At 31.4% G+C, this 16,517-nt stretch overlaps 1 protein-coding gene across 2 annotated transcripts; it reads right to left on the reverse strand.

The window, feature by feature from the left end:
* Positions 1 to 1,197: 1,197 nt before the first annotated feature.
* LOC130645674 (minichromosome maintenance domain-containing protein 2-like) lies at positions 1,198 to 13,956 on the reverse strand. 2 transcript variants are annotated; one of them, XM_057451732.1, is made up of 22 exons: positions 13,493 to 13,956; positions 12,764 to 12,893; positions 12,561 to 12,621; positions 12,382 to 12,440; positions 10,332 to 10,435; positions 9,858 to 9,965; positions 9,583 to 9,687; positions 9,117 to 9,184; positions 8,646 to 8,750; positions 8,299 to 8,423; positions 7,873 to 7,945; positions 7,744 to 7,797; positions 7,216 to 7,494; positions 6,615 to 6,704; positions 6,187 to 6,320; positions 5,802 to 5,827; positions 5,582 to 5,726; positions 3,933 to 4,057; positions 3,498 to 3,543; positions 3,031 to 3,094; positions 2,791 to 2,864; positions 1,198 to 2,134 (listed from the first exon to the last, which is right to left on the reverse strand). In XM_057451732.1, exons 1-22 carry the CDS (start codon positions 13,945 to 13,947, stop codon positions 2,036 to 2,038), a joined length of 2,529 nt encoding a protein of 842 aa, XP_057307715.1. In that variant the 5' UTR covers positions 13,948 to 13,956; the 3' UTR covers positions 1,198 to 2,035. The 2 variants fall into 2 exon arrangements, 1 of the variants encoding a protein (XP_057307715.1); XR_008982721.1 differs by lacking the exons at positions 1,198 to 2,134; positions 3,933 to 4,057.
* Between the last annotated feature and the right edge of the window lie 2,561 nt (positions 13,957 to 16,517).

The raw sequence follows: 16,517 nt of genomic DNA on the forward strand, positions 1-16,517 counted from the left end.
CAACTAAAAAGTACTTAAATTTCTCCCTTATAGTATGAGCCGTAGCTGCGATAACAAGCACTTGGCAAACATCTCCATGCTATGAACTGAACCGCCGTCCATATTACGAAAAGATATCGAACTACTTTACTGTATAGTCGAAAGTTGATTTAAAATTAATGCATTCCAACCATTCCCATCTCGTTTTCTTATCTTCACAAATTCTTCCCACGAAAGAAACTATTTTTATATGAGTGATTTTTTTCTAAGAAAAATGCTTTTATTTTGAACAGAATTTTAATAAATATTTTCATACCACTCTTAAATACTTTCTAACATTAGTACAACTTTTCAAAAAAAAACCCTGCAAAATCTTGGTCAGAACTTGATAAATATTTTCATATCACTTTTAAATATAATTTCTAACATTAGTACAACTTTTCACAAAAAAACCCTGCAAATATTTTGGTCAGAACTCGATAAATATATCCATATCACTCTTAAATATATTTTCTAACATTGGTAAAATCTTTCACAAAAAAACTGCAAATATTTTGGTCAAAACTCGATAAATATTTTCATATCACTCTTAAATATAATTTCTAACATTAGTAAACTTTATTACAAAAAACCCTGCAAACATTTTGGTCAAAATTCAATTAAAATTTCTATATCGCTCTAAATACATTTTTTTTTAAATATTTCCCATATCATTCTTAAATATAATTTCTAACATTGGTACATTTTTTTTACAAAAGAAACTGTAAAACTTTCCCGTCAGAACTCAATAAATATTTCCACATCGCTCTAAATACATTTTATTTAAATCGTTTTTGCTCTTCTTATCAAATCAGGAAAAATATGGCAAATCAGGTCAACAAGTTTTTTTAAGTAGTGAAGAGATGTTGAACCAATTCGCTGTCTAGTCGAAAGTTTATTTAAAATTAATTTATTCCAACCGTTCCCATCACGTTTTTTATCTTCACAAACTTTTCCCACAGAAGGAACTATTTTTATGTAAGAAACTGTGAATTAAAACTGCAAACGTAAATCAAATTGTGTTTAATATTTAATTTAATGTTTAATTTGACAAGAAGGTCTTGGGTCAAATTTTAAGAAAACACACAAGAATCATTTCATGCTTTAAGAGATTTTGATAAAATTTTAAGAGAAAATTATGCTCGAAAAAATCAAAATGGTTTTTTTATTTAGAATTGCAGTAGCTACCGATGAAAATATAATTTATCAGTTCTGTGTGTAACATAAACATACAATTAGTAGCATATGCATGAGGGAGGTAAGAGACCTTTCTTGTCACCATAGATACTTATGAAATGTTATTGTAAAAGACTAAAAACTAGCTAGATACTTTAATAACGCCTAACAGCTTCTACGGTACGCGACTGTTAATACAACACATTCGCAAACGTCTTTAAGAACATAACCATTCAGGATTCTTCTGAATCTTTCTATTTTATTGATTTATGGTGAAAGTATTCTAGCACAGGTTTAGATTACGTGTGTATCTACAGTCCTAGTCAAAATAATTTTAGACAAGACAACTAACTTTAAAGTTCGCCACCACAAGTAATTGCAAAGGCTATTCCGTGATTAGATTTACACATTTGAACTTGTCAGTGTTTAGAGTGGACGTAGAATTTTTGGTTATTTAGCCCACACTCATATGCTAACTGTTGTTGCCTCGACGTGGAATATTTCGCAGTGCGGGCGAGCTACAGAATGCGACTAGCACATTTTAAATGCTGTTTGTCTATCCTACGTGTGTGTGAGACGTCGCGACTTTAAAATTTTGGTACCGTGTGAAGCTTTTGTCCCTATTTGCAAAATGACCAAGAAAATGCCTTTTTGCCAATATTTGTGTAAATATTTTTTGTCTAGGATTGCAGAAACACTTTCAAGAATACATATAACCACCAAACTCTTAAACAAAACACTATTTTTTTGAGACAAAGAAAACACGAGATCTGCTATCTGTCGCTAAGATCACCAACTTTTTTTTCACATTATCATCAAAGTGATATTAGTCACTGCAGTTTTATTCTTCATCAAGTAAAACATCAGATAGCGCGTCTGGATAATAAGATGAACAATATTGAACGATGTGTTTTTTCAATTGGCGCAGAAATAGATCGTTCTAAATAAATACACGAAAAGTTAACTAGGAAGATTCTTTTAAGCATTATTATACAATGTCTTCGTTTGATGTGCTTTTAAACTTCATACTCTGTGCTACGGTTGACTAGTTGACATTATATGACAATTTTTTATATTTTGTTTATATATGTTAAAAGTAAAAAACACTGTTACTTTACGAGGCGATAAATGCAATAAAGCAATTCTTGTTCATTGTTGAGCACTTAACCTTTGATACATACGAAGTAAGAAACATCAAATATTTCCCTGTTATTTTGATATTTTTATCAATCAGCAACAAACGTTTTAATGTTAATTTGAAAGTAGTGTATGTTCGTTTTATCATTACTCCTCTCAAATCCCACACAATTTAATGTTTTTAGGAGGTTTTATGGGAAGGATTGTTCTAAGGTTCTAAGAGGACCTAATACAACAGCATACAGTAGCATTGGTTACATAGCTATGCCCACGAACAGTGACTATAATGTTGCAATTTTTCAGCAAAAAAACATAGAAGCACCCCTGAATAAAAAGTCAGATCACAGGTGAGTACGCCGTTGTATTACTATCATACTAAAAGAAAACAGGTCTACTAAATCGGATGATATGCAAGTGATATAGTACCGAACTTTGAAAACATCTCCTCACTGAACTTACCTCGGGTCCAATGAAGCGTGACATGTCCTTGTTTTCGAAATGTAATACAGGTGTCACACCAAGAATCGAGTCACCTGTTAGTAGATATAAGTAAATTTAATCAGTCAAACTGATTCATGATGTTCTTTGGACCAGTGTTCAAAAACGTTTGAAAAAATTACGTCATTTCAGATTTTTTTCTAAAGCGTCTTGCCTACTTCATTCAGTAAATTAAAAAAAAGTAAATGAATCAAAAATTACCATATTTCAACGCCATTAGTTGTTCAAGTATATGAATGCTAACAACAGCATCATCCACCGATACCTAAGTAAAACGTAAAGAAAGTTTCTAAGAAAGTTAGTAAGAAAAGTGAAAAGCAACCGTCGGGACAGACAGTCAGCTTTTTTTATACAGGTTCTCAGCCGTTCCAGGGATAAGACGAGCGCAAGACATATCATGGTAATTTTTTAAAAAAAGGTTCATATAACTTTCAGGTGACAACTACATTTTTTGATAATTTTGTTTATCCTAAAGAGACACAAGATTCCGGATATGTTGTTGGAGGAAATTAAGCCTGTGAGTTTTCTGTGTAACGTAAAATCTGTGAATATTCCACACTTCTCGTCCCAAACTGTTGAAAACCTCCCTACACTGCGCATGCGTAATTTTCTTACGAATACTGCGCATGCGTCACTCTCCTACGAATACTGTGAATGGGTACACCTACCTTCTTATATAGCATAAGTTTAGCATGAGCAGCAGATAAACGTAACCTATAACAAAATAAGCGTTACAAAATCAACATTGTCATAAAAAGCGGCGAAAATTTAACGGACAATCTACCCCGTGTAAATCAATTTTTACACAAACTATGTTTTTAGAAATCAGAAGAATTTTGGAAATATCAAAAAAAAAATAATTTAAAGTTTTAGTGAGGAAATATTTTAGCTAAGGAATTCATTTTAAAATTTCTTTATTTCCGTTAGGCAAATGCAAAGTTCTCGCAAGCGCAGTTATTTACCAACCAGAGTGCTTAATTTCACTGGCTATAATTAAATGGTCTGCCTGTCCTGAACGGTTTGAAACAAAAGAGCCCAAGTTATATCAAAAAACTTTTGATTACATCTCTAATAAACTACTGCTAAAATAAGTCTTATCTTACAAAGTTTGCAAGGTAATATGCGTCACGTGACTGTTCACTCTTCTACTAACTAAGTAAAACGTTTTGATGAACTTGTATGCTTCTAAAGACATCTCTACAGTATGACTTCTTACACGTGATATCACCTATGTAAAAAGGTATCAACACTCAAAAGCTGACTAAATTTGTCATCAAGATTATGTAAAGTCAGCAACAATAACTACCAAATAAGGTTTTTTTATGCAAAAATATATGCTACGAAAGTTCTACATTGGATGCATTGAGACATGCGAAACTGGATATAGTACATACTACATGGTCAAAAATATCACAGGTAAAAACGCGAAACTTTCGCACTTTCGCGGAAATAATTTTCGAAAGTAATAGAAAAAAGCGAATTTGAAAAACAGTAAAACTGTACTTCATGATGTAATTTCGTGTTTTTTTGTTGTAATTTAAAACAATCCTAACCATTAAAATATATTTGCGTAAAATTAAACTTTATGATCCATATTTGGAAATATCACGATTTACAAAAAATTTGTTTTTTGGTGAATTTAAGCTTGGCTCCCACTGCCGCGATAATCGCTATCTCCCATACTTCATCGTCGACGATGAGTTTGGTTGGAATGCTAAAGTTCGTCGTCCAACTTAAAAAGTTCGGCGACAAACGCAAAAATGATGGGCGATGCTTGGTTCGTCGCCCTATTTCTTGATCTTTTTATTATGTCCGAAAAGATAAGACTTACAAAGGACACACATTATGGATTTAAAGTGATTTGTTTATGTTTCACCAAATCACCATGGAGTGCAAAAACTATTTTTTTTTTCAATGTGATGATAAATGTACCCGTGAAACTTTTTGACAGGGACTTATAATGCAGTAAGTACTTACGTGATCTTATAAAATAGATAATAAGAAACTATGATGGCATGGCACGGCACCACAGAAAGCGAGGTTATTATCGTATTTTTTTTGCTTGCTGTCTATAAATGTTATTTGCTGTGTTGTTTTCGAAAAAGAAGAAATGGTCAAATCGTTCAGGAGACATTCTCAAAAAGCTAAGAACTCTCTGACAGTCACACGTAACTTCGCCAGAGTTTGATTATAAGCACCTTTGTTTTTCCTATGCTTGAAAATGTCCTGTACTCAAAATCGTTTTTTTTCTTCGTTTTTGTTCTCTTTTAATTCTGTTTCTTAAAACCATAAAAAAATTTCCTTCTTGTCTTGCTAGCAACCATGTTTGCTTTACTTTCAGAACAATGTTCTTCTTATGTCAAAAATTCGACAAGAGATAAAAAATAAACAACCAGTGGGAACACATCGGCGATAATTGGTGGGTGATGAACTTTGGCGATAAATCATATAAGCGATGGGCGATAAACCATATAAGCGATGAGCGATAAGAGCTAATCGCCGCAGTGGGAACTAAGCTTTAGTATCACGATTTTGCTATGAAGCGCCAAACCTGTAATTTTCTGTAAATAAAGCACGGTGAAACATTCTACTTAGTGAAATATTTTAAATTGGATACTTCAAAATACGCTGCTGGATACTTAACTTGTTGTGTAAATACAGTAAAACAAACTTATTTTTACTCTTACGAAAACGAGAACTAATAAACCACTACTAAGATTAAAAATGATTTTTTGATATGTAGTGAACACACCTCCATCATATGCGAATGAGTTATTAACGTTCCAGTATATTGTTGCATAGGCTTAGAAGCTTTTCCAAGTATATTCGCAGAGAGAACTTCATCAAAATTATTCCATTTGTTCTGCGTTCGATTAGATAACACCAGATGCAACTGACTAAAAACAAGCGTATTATTTATTTAATTTTCGATTTGAAAGCATAGATGAAGAAGAAAAAAATAGAGTAGCTACCTGAGAAATGCAGATGGTACCGTCTCCTATAATAAGCACAGCTTTTAATAGCAAAATTAAAAATGGCTGTCTGTTAAGCAAAGACCAGTTTTTTTAACACTTTGAATGTTTTCAAGGTTTTCTCCATTTCTTGGCTATTTTTTAAGGGTTTGTAAACAAGGAAAATGTCTAATTGTCAAACTTTCTTACAGGAACTATTTAAAAAAATATTTTTTACGGAAGAAACTATCAAGAACAGTTCCAATAATTCATATTTTAAGAGTTTCTTTCAAGAACATGATGGATATTCTAGGTTTTTCCAATTTTGAGATTTTCAAGGACTGGTAACTCGACTGGTTAAATACTACACTTTCGTCCCAACTATATTTTCTACCCTCTTACTTACTTTGTGTGAGATATCGAACGAATTTTCACAACAACACCAGACAGAGCTTTTAAATGGTAGAACGAATTGTGATTGTTGAACTTCTTCGTGTTGTTTTCTTGGAATGTTGATTGTAATTGTTTCACTTTCGCATACTGTAAAAATATGAAGAGAAGTGAAGTTTTTGAGAAAAATAGAACAGAGATGACAGTCGTAATAGAATAAACTTTTTAAAGCAACTTGTTTTCACGGAAAGACAAAAGAATAAAGTATGGTAACAAAACGTTAACAGTAACAACATAGTCAACATTGTAAATACTGTAATGATTTGATTAGGAGAGTTTAAAAGAAAGAGACATAGATATCAAAATTTAAAGAAGCCAGTTTTAATCAAAAGACGGTGAGGGCGTTAAATCAAAGCATTACAGTTACGCAAAATCAAAACCAACCTTTCTGAAGCTGCTCTATGGTATTTTTCTTTAATTCAGTTATGTTTGGTATAACACATATTCCAGTTGATGCAAGAGACAAACTTCCACCTAAATGCGGAAGAAACATGACACTAAAGGTTTGTTAAATGAGCTAGAATTAAGAATATCGATTTTTTAAAAATATCAGGACTATAAAGTAACAACTTGCTTCCTTCCAGTGAAACTCTGCATGTGTAATCGAACTAATTTGGGGGAACAAATTGGCCTATATATTTATTCTCTGTCTACACATGCAATTTAGCGATCAATCACAGAAGTTTTAAGCATTTTTTTCTGCGAATTTACAAAGTATAATAAACCTATTTCAATTTTTCACATCCGGGAGAAATCGAGACTGCTTTTTATCTAAATCATTACAAAACAAAGAATATCAAAAAACTGGATACTAAAATACACGTGGTGTAAATAGATTTCTTGTGATAGTATCTAAATTCAAGTTCTTTTGAAAGACTTGTATCGAAATTCTCAAAGTGTATACTTTTTACTTCAACCTATATTATTATCTCATAAAAAAGTGATACAGAGTACATAAGATGAAGGAAAGAACAAAATGGCTCACCATCGACATATACAACTGAGCCATCATCGTTAACAGCACCAAACAAATAAAGAGGGACACGATGCACAACACTCGACTCACTATAACTGATCGCATACAACATTTGTCTTTGGTAGGCTAAAATTTCTTCATCTTCAACCAAGACATGCAAGTTGTTATTCGTGTTTTTTATCTCACCCTTTCCCTCGATGTTTAGAATAGATTTGTCACCCTCCATCACCAGACTGAACAATATTACCGTTTTAAAAAGATGAAACATTCCAGCTGGATACACCGTATCTGAAATACGCAAACACCAGTTAACATGTAGCTACTGAAAGGACATATACACATACAAACGTCTTCGAGGCTAAAATAAACTCACTTGTTTGTCACGTAAATATTTATTTAATTCAATGACTGAACAGATAAGTGGTAATATTTTTTAGGTTACAAAAGTCATTTAGTACAAACCAAATCTTCAATGCTTAATTACCAAGTGAAACTTAACTAGGTCGATGCAAAATAAAACTTCAAGAATATACTTACCAAGAAAAGTATATACTAAACTTGATGCAAAACTCCACGGTGATGTTTTTCGATCTGGGTTTAAAAAAAAAAAGAAAACAAGTCTAACCGAAGATCGCCGAGCTTTTATTGTTAGAAAATGTTTTTTACCTTGATATAAGGTACAGACAGGATCAGGGAGAAGTTTTTGAAAGCTTTTAACTTTATTTATAAATGGGACATCCTAGTAAAAAACAAATATATGTACAAAAAATGGAAAAGATGTTGACATTTTTTTATAACACATATAACTAGTATTACTATTGGAATATAATACACTGGAAAATATACCAAAAAGAAAAGATTTTAAGATAAATCAAAAAAGCGACTTACTGGCTCGACATTCAAAACTTCAAACAAATTTTGAACAATCAGTTGCACCGAAAACAAAAGCGGCTTACTGGCTCGACATTCAAAACTTCAAACAAATTTTGAACAATCAGTTGCACCGAAAACAAAAGCGACTTACTGGCTCGACATTCAAAACTTCAAACAAATTTTGAACAATCAGTTGCACCGAAAACAGAAGTGGCTTACTGGCTCGACATTCAACACTTCAAACAAGTTTTGAACACTCAGTTGAGACGATAATAGTACATCATTCTTGTACACACCAGTAAACCAGAAATAACCTCCAATATGAATACTTTTACACATATCATCTAAAGATAATCAGATTTATATAAAAAATGTCTTAACAGAAAAGTAGGGTGATTTCTGAAAAAAAACTCTGATGACAATCTTTTAATGTGTGAAAAAATGAACATATGTTATGCTTAACTCCACTCATCAAAAAATGTCCTTTACTAGTTCAGTTTGGTATAATTCTACAAATAACTTATTTTTAGGTGCAAGTGCAATCATAAACTATAAACAATAACAACCTTTTAAAAGCATCTTGATAGCTTGTGAACGATGGTTATTTATGTTGTTGATACACCTCAAATTTTTAGCAGCTTCTTTTGGTATCACAAAACAATATATTTTGTCTAAAATAAACAAGAAGGTAGTAAGAAACAAAAGATACTCGGTAATTGCCTTTATGTTCATAGTGGGCAGGTGCTTACTATATAGAACTTTTATTCATTTTAACTTCTTGCATGACTTTCAGTTATAAAAAGATCTATGCCAGTTGATTGGGTTTCATTAGAAACACAAAAATTTGGTGTCTAACTAGCTTGTTCTCTAAAATATTTATCAACCTAAAAGCCTCTCGAAAGACTGCAAAAAATGTGCAGTGTGGTTGTAGATTATTTCATCCTTTTTCATAAACTTAGAAAGCTCTGGCGAATCTTATTTAAAAAACAAAAAAAAAAAAAAAATGAAATGAAAGAGATTTAATAAAGTTCGTTTACCAGCAAATGTTCTTTTAGATATATCTTCAACTAAAAAATTTCCACATCCATCACATTGAAAGTCTGTTCTAAAAGATAAAGAAAGAATTAATAATTAATTGCAGCCTAGTTCAAGCGAAATTCTCCATATTACTGTAAAATTACTTGTGCCACTGGATAGAGCTTAAATTAAGGATGGAAATAATAGCAGTGTTAGGATTATTTACAGTTGATTCGCATTTTATGGTCTCTTAGGTGTTTAAAAACAACATTTAGCAGGTTAGATGTAAGATTTTAACAACAGCCGAACTTATAGCAAATTCCCCCTGGTGTCAGTATTTCTGTGTTAAATTTCATAAAAAACGAATGCAACCATTTTTAATATAGAAAGCTATTTCTTAAAAATAGTTTGTTTTCTATTTTTTATGCTGGCGCTTTACTTAGTGAAGCCGTCTGTCAATGAAAACAAATTTTCTTGACATCTTACCTGACAACATCAGCTTCCACTGATCCAACTGATGACGTAATAAGGTAACAATGTTCACCAAACCAAATGCAATCTTCCTGCAAACATCTGTATTCTGCACTTTTACTACAAACACAGAAATTTTACGTTCCTAACATTACAAAAAACATCTACATTCTTTCTTGAAACACATAGATTATGTATTCTTTACATTTGCAAATGATAAGTCTTGTACTACTTACACACGTGTTAAAATATAATTTACCATAAAATAGGCAAAGTAGACATTTTCTTACGTGTATGGTACGTTAGAGGACAATCCTATAACCAATCCACGAACTTTGAAAAGTTTGCTGTGATTGCGTTTCATATTGGCTATACACCTTGACGATTCTACTGTTGTCCTGGAAACAAAACAATTGTACGGTACAGATTTTTACATTTTATCCTGGGAAACAGAAATACTGAAGTAGTAGTAATTAATGAAACTTTCACAATAAAAAAAACGGGATTCTCTAAAAAATTCTCAAACAGAAAATTTACTAATTTTTAACTAAATTTCGGCAAAATTTCTGGGTATCTAAAACGTGTCAGTGCTAAAACTACTGTTGAATTCTTTAATGTCCTTTCAAAATATCACACCTAGTCACTGACTATAAAAGGGGCAGACAATTCTCTTTTTTGACTAAACACTGCGAATCTACAAAGCACAAACAGCAAGCATCTGTTTAACTACAAACCAATGAAGCACGACAAGACGTAAGACATACTCTTTAGTGGTCGGAACACTCATAAAGTTCGGTTTGATAACTACTTGATATGGTGAATATAACTTCATTAACATATCATTTCCTTTCACAATATTATAACAAACCTAAAATATAAACTACAAACTTGTACTTAGAGAAAATAGCTGTTCAGAATGAGAATGAGAAGCCTAAGATACTACAGAGTTTTGTGTAATGGTTGAGTTTGTGTAATGGTTGAGTTTGTGTAATGGTTGAGTTTTGTGTAATGGTTGAGTTTTGTGTAATGGTTGAGTTTGTGTAATAGTTCAGTTTTGTGTAATGGTTGAGTTTGTGTAATGGTTGAGTTTGTGTAATGGTTGAGTTTTGTGTAATGGTTGAGTTTTGTGTAATTGTTGAGTTTGTGTAATGGTTGAGTTTGTGTAATAGTTGAGTTTGTTTAATGGTTGAGTTTGTGTAATGGTTGAGTTTCGTGTAATGGTTGAGTTTCGTGTAATGGTTGAGTTTGTGTAATGGTTGAGTTTGTGTAATGGTTGAGTTTTGTGTAATGGTTGAGTTTTGTGTAATTGTTGAGTTTTGTGTAATTGTTGAGTTTGTGTAATGGTTGAGTTTGTGTAATGGTTGAGTTTTGTGTAATGGTTGAGTTTGTGTAATGGTTGAGTTTTGTGTAATGGTTGAGTTTCGTGTAATGGTTGAGTTTGTGTAATGGTTGAGTTTCGTGTAATGGTTGAGTTTTGTGTAATGGTTGAGTTTTGTGTAATGGTTGAGTTTCGTGTAATGGTTGAGTTTCGTGTAATTGTTAAGTTTTGTGTAATTGTTGAGTTTTGTGTAATGGTTGAGTTTGTGTTATGGTTGAGTTTGTGTAATGGTTGAGTTTCGTGTAATGGTTGAGTTTGTGTAATGGTTGAGTTTTGTGTAATGGTTGAGTTTGTGTAATGGTTGAGTTTGTGTAATGGTTGAGTTTTGTGTAATGGTTGAGTTTTGTGTAATGGTTGAGTTTTGTGTAATGGTTGAGTTTCGTGTAATGGTTGAGTTTCGTGTAATGGTTGAGTTTGTGTAATGGTTGAGTTTGTGTAATGGTTGAGTTTGTGTAATGGTTGAGTTTTGTGTAATGGTTGAGTTTGTGTAATGGTTGAGTTTGTGTAATGGTTGAGTTTTGTGTAACAGTTGTAGCACATTAGTTGATTAATCATATCTGACTTTTTGTTAGGGGAAGCCAAAATAAACAAACTTGGACGAATTGGTTCTAGTAGTGGTAGTTATTGCAGTTTGTGGCAAAAATAAAAGAAATTCGAGAAAAAAAAATGAACCCAAGGATAAAAAGAGCAAGCTTTGTATGTTGTGAGTAAGGTGTGTTTAGAGAAAAAATATGCAATAAAATTTGCTATATTCATTTAGCTTTGATATATTTTTACGCACTACGCAAAACTTATAGCAAACAATATAAAAATATGCTAAGAAGTTTAATTTTTTTTCTTGCTCACTTGCCGGATCTAGTGTTCAAAATTCTGATTGGATAAAAGTCTTTGGTTAATCTTAAAAAGTAAAACATGTGCGACTTTTTAAAAGTTACATGATTAATCATAACAGCTAAATTTTATAACATTTTTAAAAACACACTGCATGATTTGTTAGAAATCAAATATTATTAATCATGATTGTATTATAGCCTTAAAAGGAAGCAATGGTCTTTTCAATTTAAAAGAAGACATCCACTTCTAAATAACACAATGCTAATTCTTAATACTAAAACCTTACCAATGCCTTGATTAAAGATGGATTTCCACTCAAAAGCCAAACGGATCAGAACAGAACAATAAATACTTAAGTTTGATTGGTTATCTGTTAATTATTCTATTTCTTTAAATTTTTTTCGTTCCTGTCCACAAAAACAGTTGAAATGATTTTAACTTTAATTTTGAATCAGAACGGAAAATGTTATCAACCAATCAGATTCCAGAAATCACAATTGTCTGTCCCGATCTGTTTCAATTCCTTTTTGAGTAGGAATCCACTTTAAAAGGCTCATAACATTCACGTCTTATGACTCTTGTCAAAATTTTTTCTTATGTACCTGCTTAAGATGATTTATAAATGTTAGTGGTGATGACAATATCAAATTTCCCAGCATAGCTAAAATAAAAAACAGAACATTATTTTCAATTTGCAAGCTACAAAGATAGGCAGTGTGTTTCTAAGACAAATTCTGTCAGTAAAGGCAATTTATAAATGTTATATCTTGAAAATTATTACAATTGAAGTTGAGGAGTTCATGTACATCTATGGGAATCGTCATTTCATAAACTGGCAGCACCTAAAGAACAGGACAGATTATTCTAGTGTTTTTAAATAAAATTAGAGCATTTTGCAGTTAAATTGCAAAAAACACTAGGTCTTATCTCTGATAACCAGACATCACAAGTTTTAAAAACACTAAAGAAAGAGATATAGCACACCTCTCGCTGTTCTTCATCTAATGGTGCACATTGTTTATCTAAGGTAGCACTCAGGTTGATATGACGAGCCCAGTCACATAAGAGATCTTCAACTTCATTTTCAGGACATTTCATTGGTTTGTATGATATCCTAAAAATTACACCCCTGTACTCTTTAACCTCGTGTATACTTTTTTGTTATCAAATATACTGACGGGTAGGATTTAACAATCTTAAATAAATGACATTAGCTATGTTGACGAAACTTAGCAGGAATACAGTATACCATGAAAGAAATTTATTGGTGGGGATGTAAATTTGCTGACATCAGCAATTTTGTTATGCCGTCATCATTTATCTGAAAAACTTGTGTTTTCGCTGCTGGCTATTAGGAGTCGATTGGGTTGGTTTTGCACATAAATTTTGTTTGTTAAATGGTTCCTATGTTGCTACTCCTTATAAATTTACCTTGGAACAATACAGAAATGGAGTAAATCAATGTTAAAATCAGGAATATTTATTCTGAAACTACACATTAAACTTGAAAGATTTGTAATAAAAATTTGTATTAGGGTGAACTGAATTTAAATGACTTATAAAAATATCAGATTTAAAAGATGCAAGTCACAAAAAGTATAGAAGACAAGTTCATAAAAATGGAAGTTTATAGGAAGTTCAAATAGCCTTTTTAGATATGTAATGAATAACATCAAGAATCTACAAATAACGATACCATAACAAATAACAAACCTTGAATTCTGTACTGCAGAAACGAATGGTGACATTAACTCTTCCTTAATGTCTAATTCCAGCTCAGAATTATGATTGTTTAATATGGGAATTTTTCTAATATCACTGCTATGTAAGAAATTTCCAGGTTCATTGTTACTAGCAGTTGCAGGACTTGTAAATTGGGTAAATCTCTCTTCAGGAGGCTCTGCTATAAGATACTGATCAGTTGAAAAATAGGAAGTTTTCTTCTTGTTATTCCTTTGACTTGATTTACCAATAAATGTCTCTGTTGGTAAATGCGCAAAAAGTTTCCTTGCCACATCATCAAGATTTTGTTTTCTTTTGACACTGCAGTCATTAAACAATAGCTGGCATGAAGGACTGTACAAAGCTATCTCTTCCTCAGTAGGACTATCCTCGAATCTGTTGTCAGCAAAAAAACTGAAACTAACATCACTTGTCACTGAATTCATTTTACTGTTATCTAAATACTGCTTTCAATATAACTATTGTCTAAAATAAAAACTACAAATATGCAGAATTGTCTTTAATCTGAGAATCTAACCTAATCTAGTAAAATCTAATTTAAGAAATATTGCAGTTTTGAGTAACCATACATTACAATGAAACTTGAAAATTTAAAACAGCAATACCAGCAATAGTTCTAGTAATGAATAGCTTATTAAGGGTTTCCACTTAAAAGTTAACCCCCATATTACTCCCCTACTTGTTACCATGACTATTAAAGGAAGAAGAAAAAATGCAATGTACACGAAGAAAAAAAGAAACAAAAGATGAAGCAAATACAAGCTGAAAATACATTGAAACACATCATATGAAAATAAAAAGCATATGAATTACAAGGACTTAGCGGATAGTTTAAACTTTAAAAAATAAATTTCATGAAAAGACCAAATATTTTTGATATTTTCCAGACATTTTGCCTATATTTTCAAAATTCCTGACATTCCTGCCATTCCTGACATCCTGTTAATTGAAATCACAGCATATGTATATATGTTAGTACTCTAAAATGAAGAAAAAAAAAGTAAATAGGTTTAGTGTGGATTTATTTTCTGTGGTTTTATTAATCCAAATGAAGTCCATTGTAAAAATCTCTATTACAATAAAAACAATAAGATGGTGATAATGATGAAAAAATAACAAGTATTAACAAAAATAAAAATTTTATTATTAAAAAGTTGAAAAATAAATGCAAAATTTAAATCTGAGTGATGTTTAATTTGAGCTTATTTTGCAACAGTACTTTTAAACATTTTATTTTTATTATTATCAATTATGGTTTATTCTTCTGCCAAAAGTTTTTTCACCAAAATATAAAAACAGAAAAAAAACGAAGCAATAAATTACAAAACAAAATATAAAAACAGAATTATAAAATATTTCTTTATATATTTAAAAATTAATTTGATTAATATTTGCTAAAAATGTAACTAACTAACTTCTGCGGGAGACCAGAGTGTAAAATTTGTTCAAATGTAAAATTCTCCAACAATTTGAGTCGACATAAATTTTTTAACGAAGTGTTATAGTCTTGGATGCTAAACAAGTATAAAATATTGTGTTGAGCAAAATAAACCTCATCACCATACCAATTTAAAAAAATCTGCCAGTCTAAATGTGGTGAGCGACGGAACTGCGAAACATCAAGTTGCAATAGAAATGTCTGCTGCCTTAAGTCATACACAAAGATAAAACCAACTTGTGATAAGATGAACATCCTGGTTGTGAATTTACAGATGCTAAACCATGATACCCGAATTCCTTCTCCCTTAACTTTATTATTGAGATCAATTGATATGATTGGTATTTCATTGCTCGTTGATGCCTTAAAGTCCGAAATATAATACAAAACAAAAGACTGAGACAGTGCATAGACAAACTCTTTATCTTCTGTTCTATGCAAATCATCCACACTATAGTACACCAACTTATCTAGTTGAATTAGTTCTTCATCGTCTTCAAGAAACACTGGTCTGTTTTTTAAACAAATATCACTCTGATCGACAGATACATCACAAGATAGTGTCAAAGAAAACAACTGAAAACAAGTTGAAACAAGTAACAACTCCTTGCATTTGTTTATAAATAATAGCGAACTTACTATGCCACGAAGGGCTGGATAAGCTGAGCGCAAATCAACAAATTTTTGTAAATTCATTTTTGGAGTTAATTCAAATATGTACAGTATTAACGGTTGTGGATGTCGGGAAAAATCCATCAAAACAAACGCCAACATATTATTCTCACATTGAATTGCAGTAAATACAGTGTTGGTCATTGTGAAATGATAACCAGGCAAAAATGATTGCTCCACGTACCTCACTGATACATCATTATCACCATGGTTAAAATGGTAATGCATCAAAGTCATCTTTTTATCTTTATAGCTCCCGCAAATTATTAAAGATCTGTTGTTATCAGCTAACATCACTTGTTTTATAACCATATTTAAATTTAAAGAAAATATAGTGTGAAAAGAAACATATGAGCTACGATCTAAACAATCTATTTTTTCTCTCAGATGTATCTCCGAACAAACTTGCAAGCGATACTCTGTCATATCATAATTTTCCACTATAAAAAGCAGGTACTTTCCATTAAATATCAGTGACGCAAACTTTATTTTCTCAGCTAAGTCAGATTTGAAAACATATGTAAGCAATGGAATTTCGTCAGAACTGCTTTCCATACCATTTCTTCCATTTAAATAAGTTCTTGGAAATAATTTTGGATAAGGAAAAGACTCTTCTTGCTTACAAATTTTTGGTTTGTTATTTTTTATTCTTGATTGTATCTTTTTCCAAATATTCATTTCAGGTTTTTCTAAAGTATAATTAAGAATATACAATTTAGCACACTATGAAGAATAACAGCAATAAAAAATATTATCCAAATGAAAACACTGAATTTTAATTCATTAGTATAAAAATGATCATTTATTGACTGTTACATTCCACGAAATACAAAAAATTCTAACAACCAAATATAGGGGTTGTAATGTGAAAAATATCAGCCAGAG

The sequence above is a fragment of the Hydractinia symbiolongicarpus genome, chromosome 5 (assembly GCF_029227915.1).
Source record: "Hydractinia symbiolongicarpus strain clone_291-10 chromosome 5, HSymV2.1, whole genome shotgun sequence".
NCBI classification, from domain to species: Eukaryota; Metazoa; Cnidaria; class Hydrozoa; order Anthoathecata; family Hydractiniidae; genus Hydractinia; species Hydractinia symbiolongicarpus.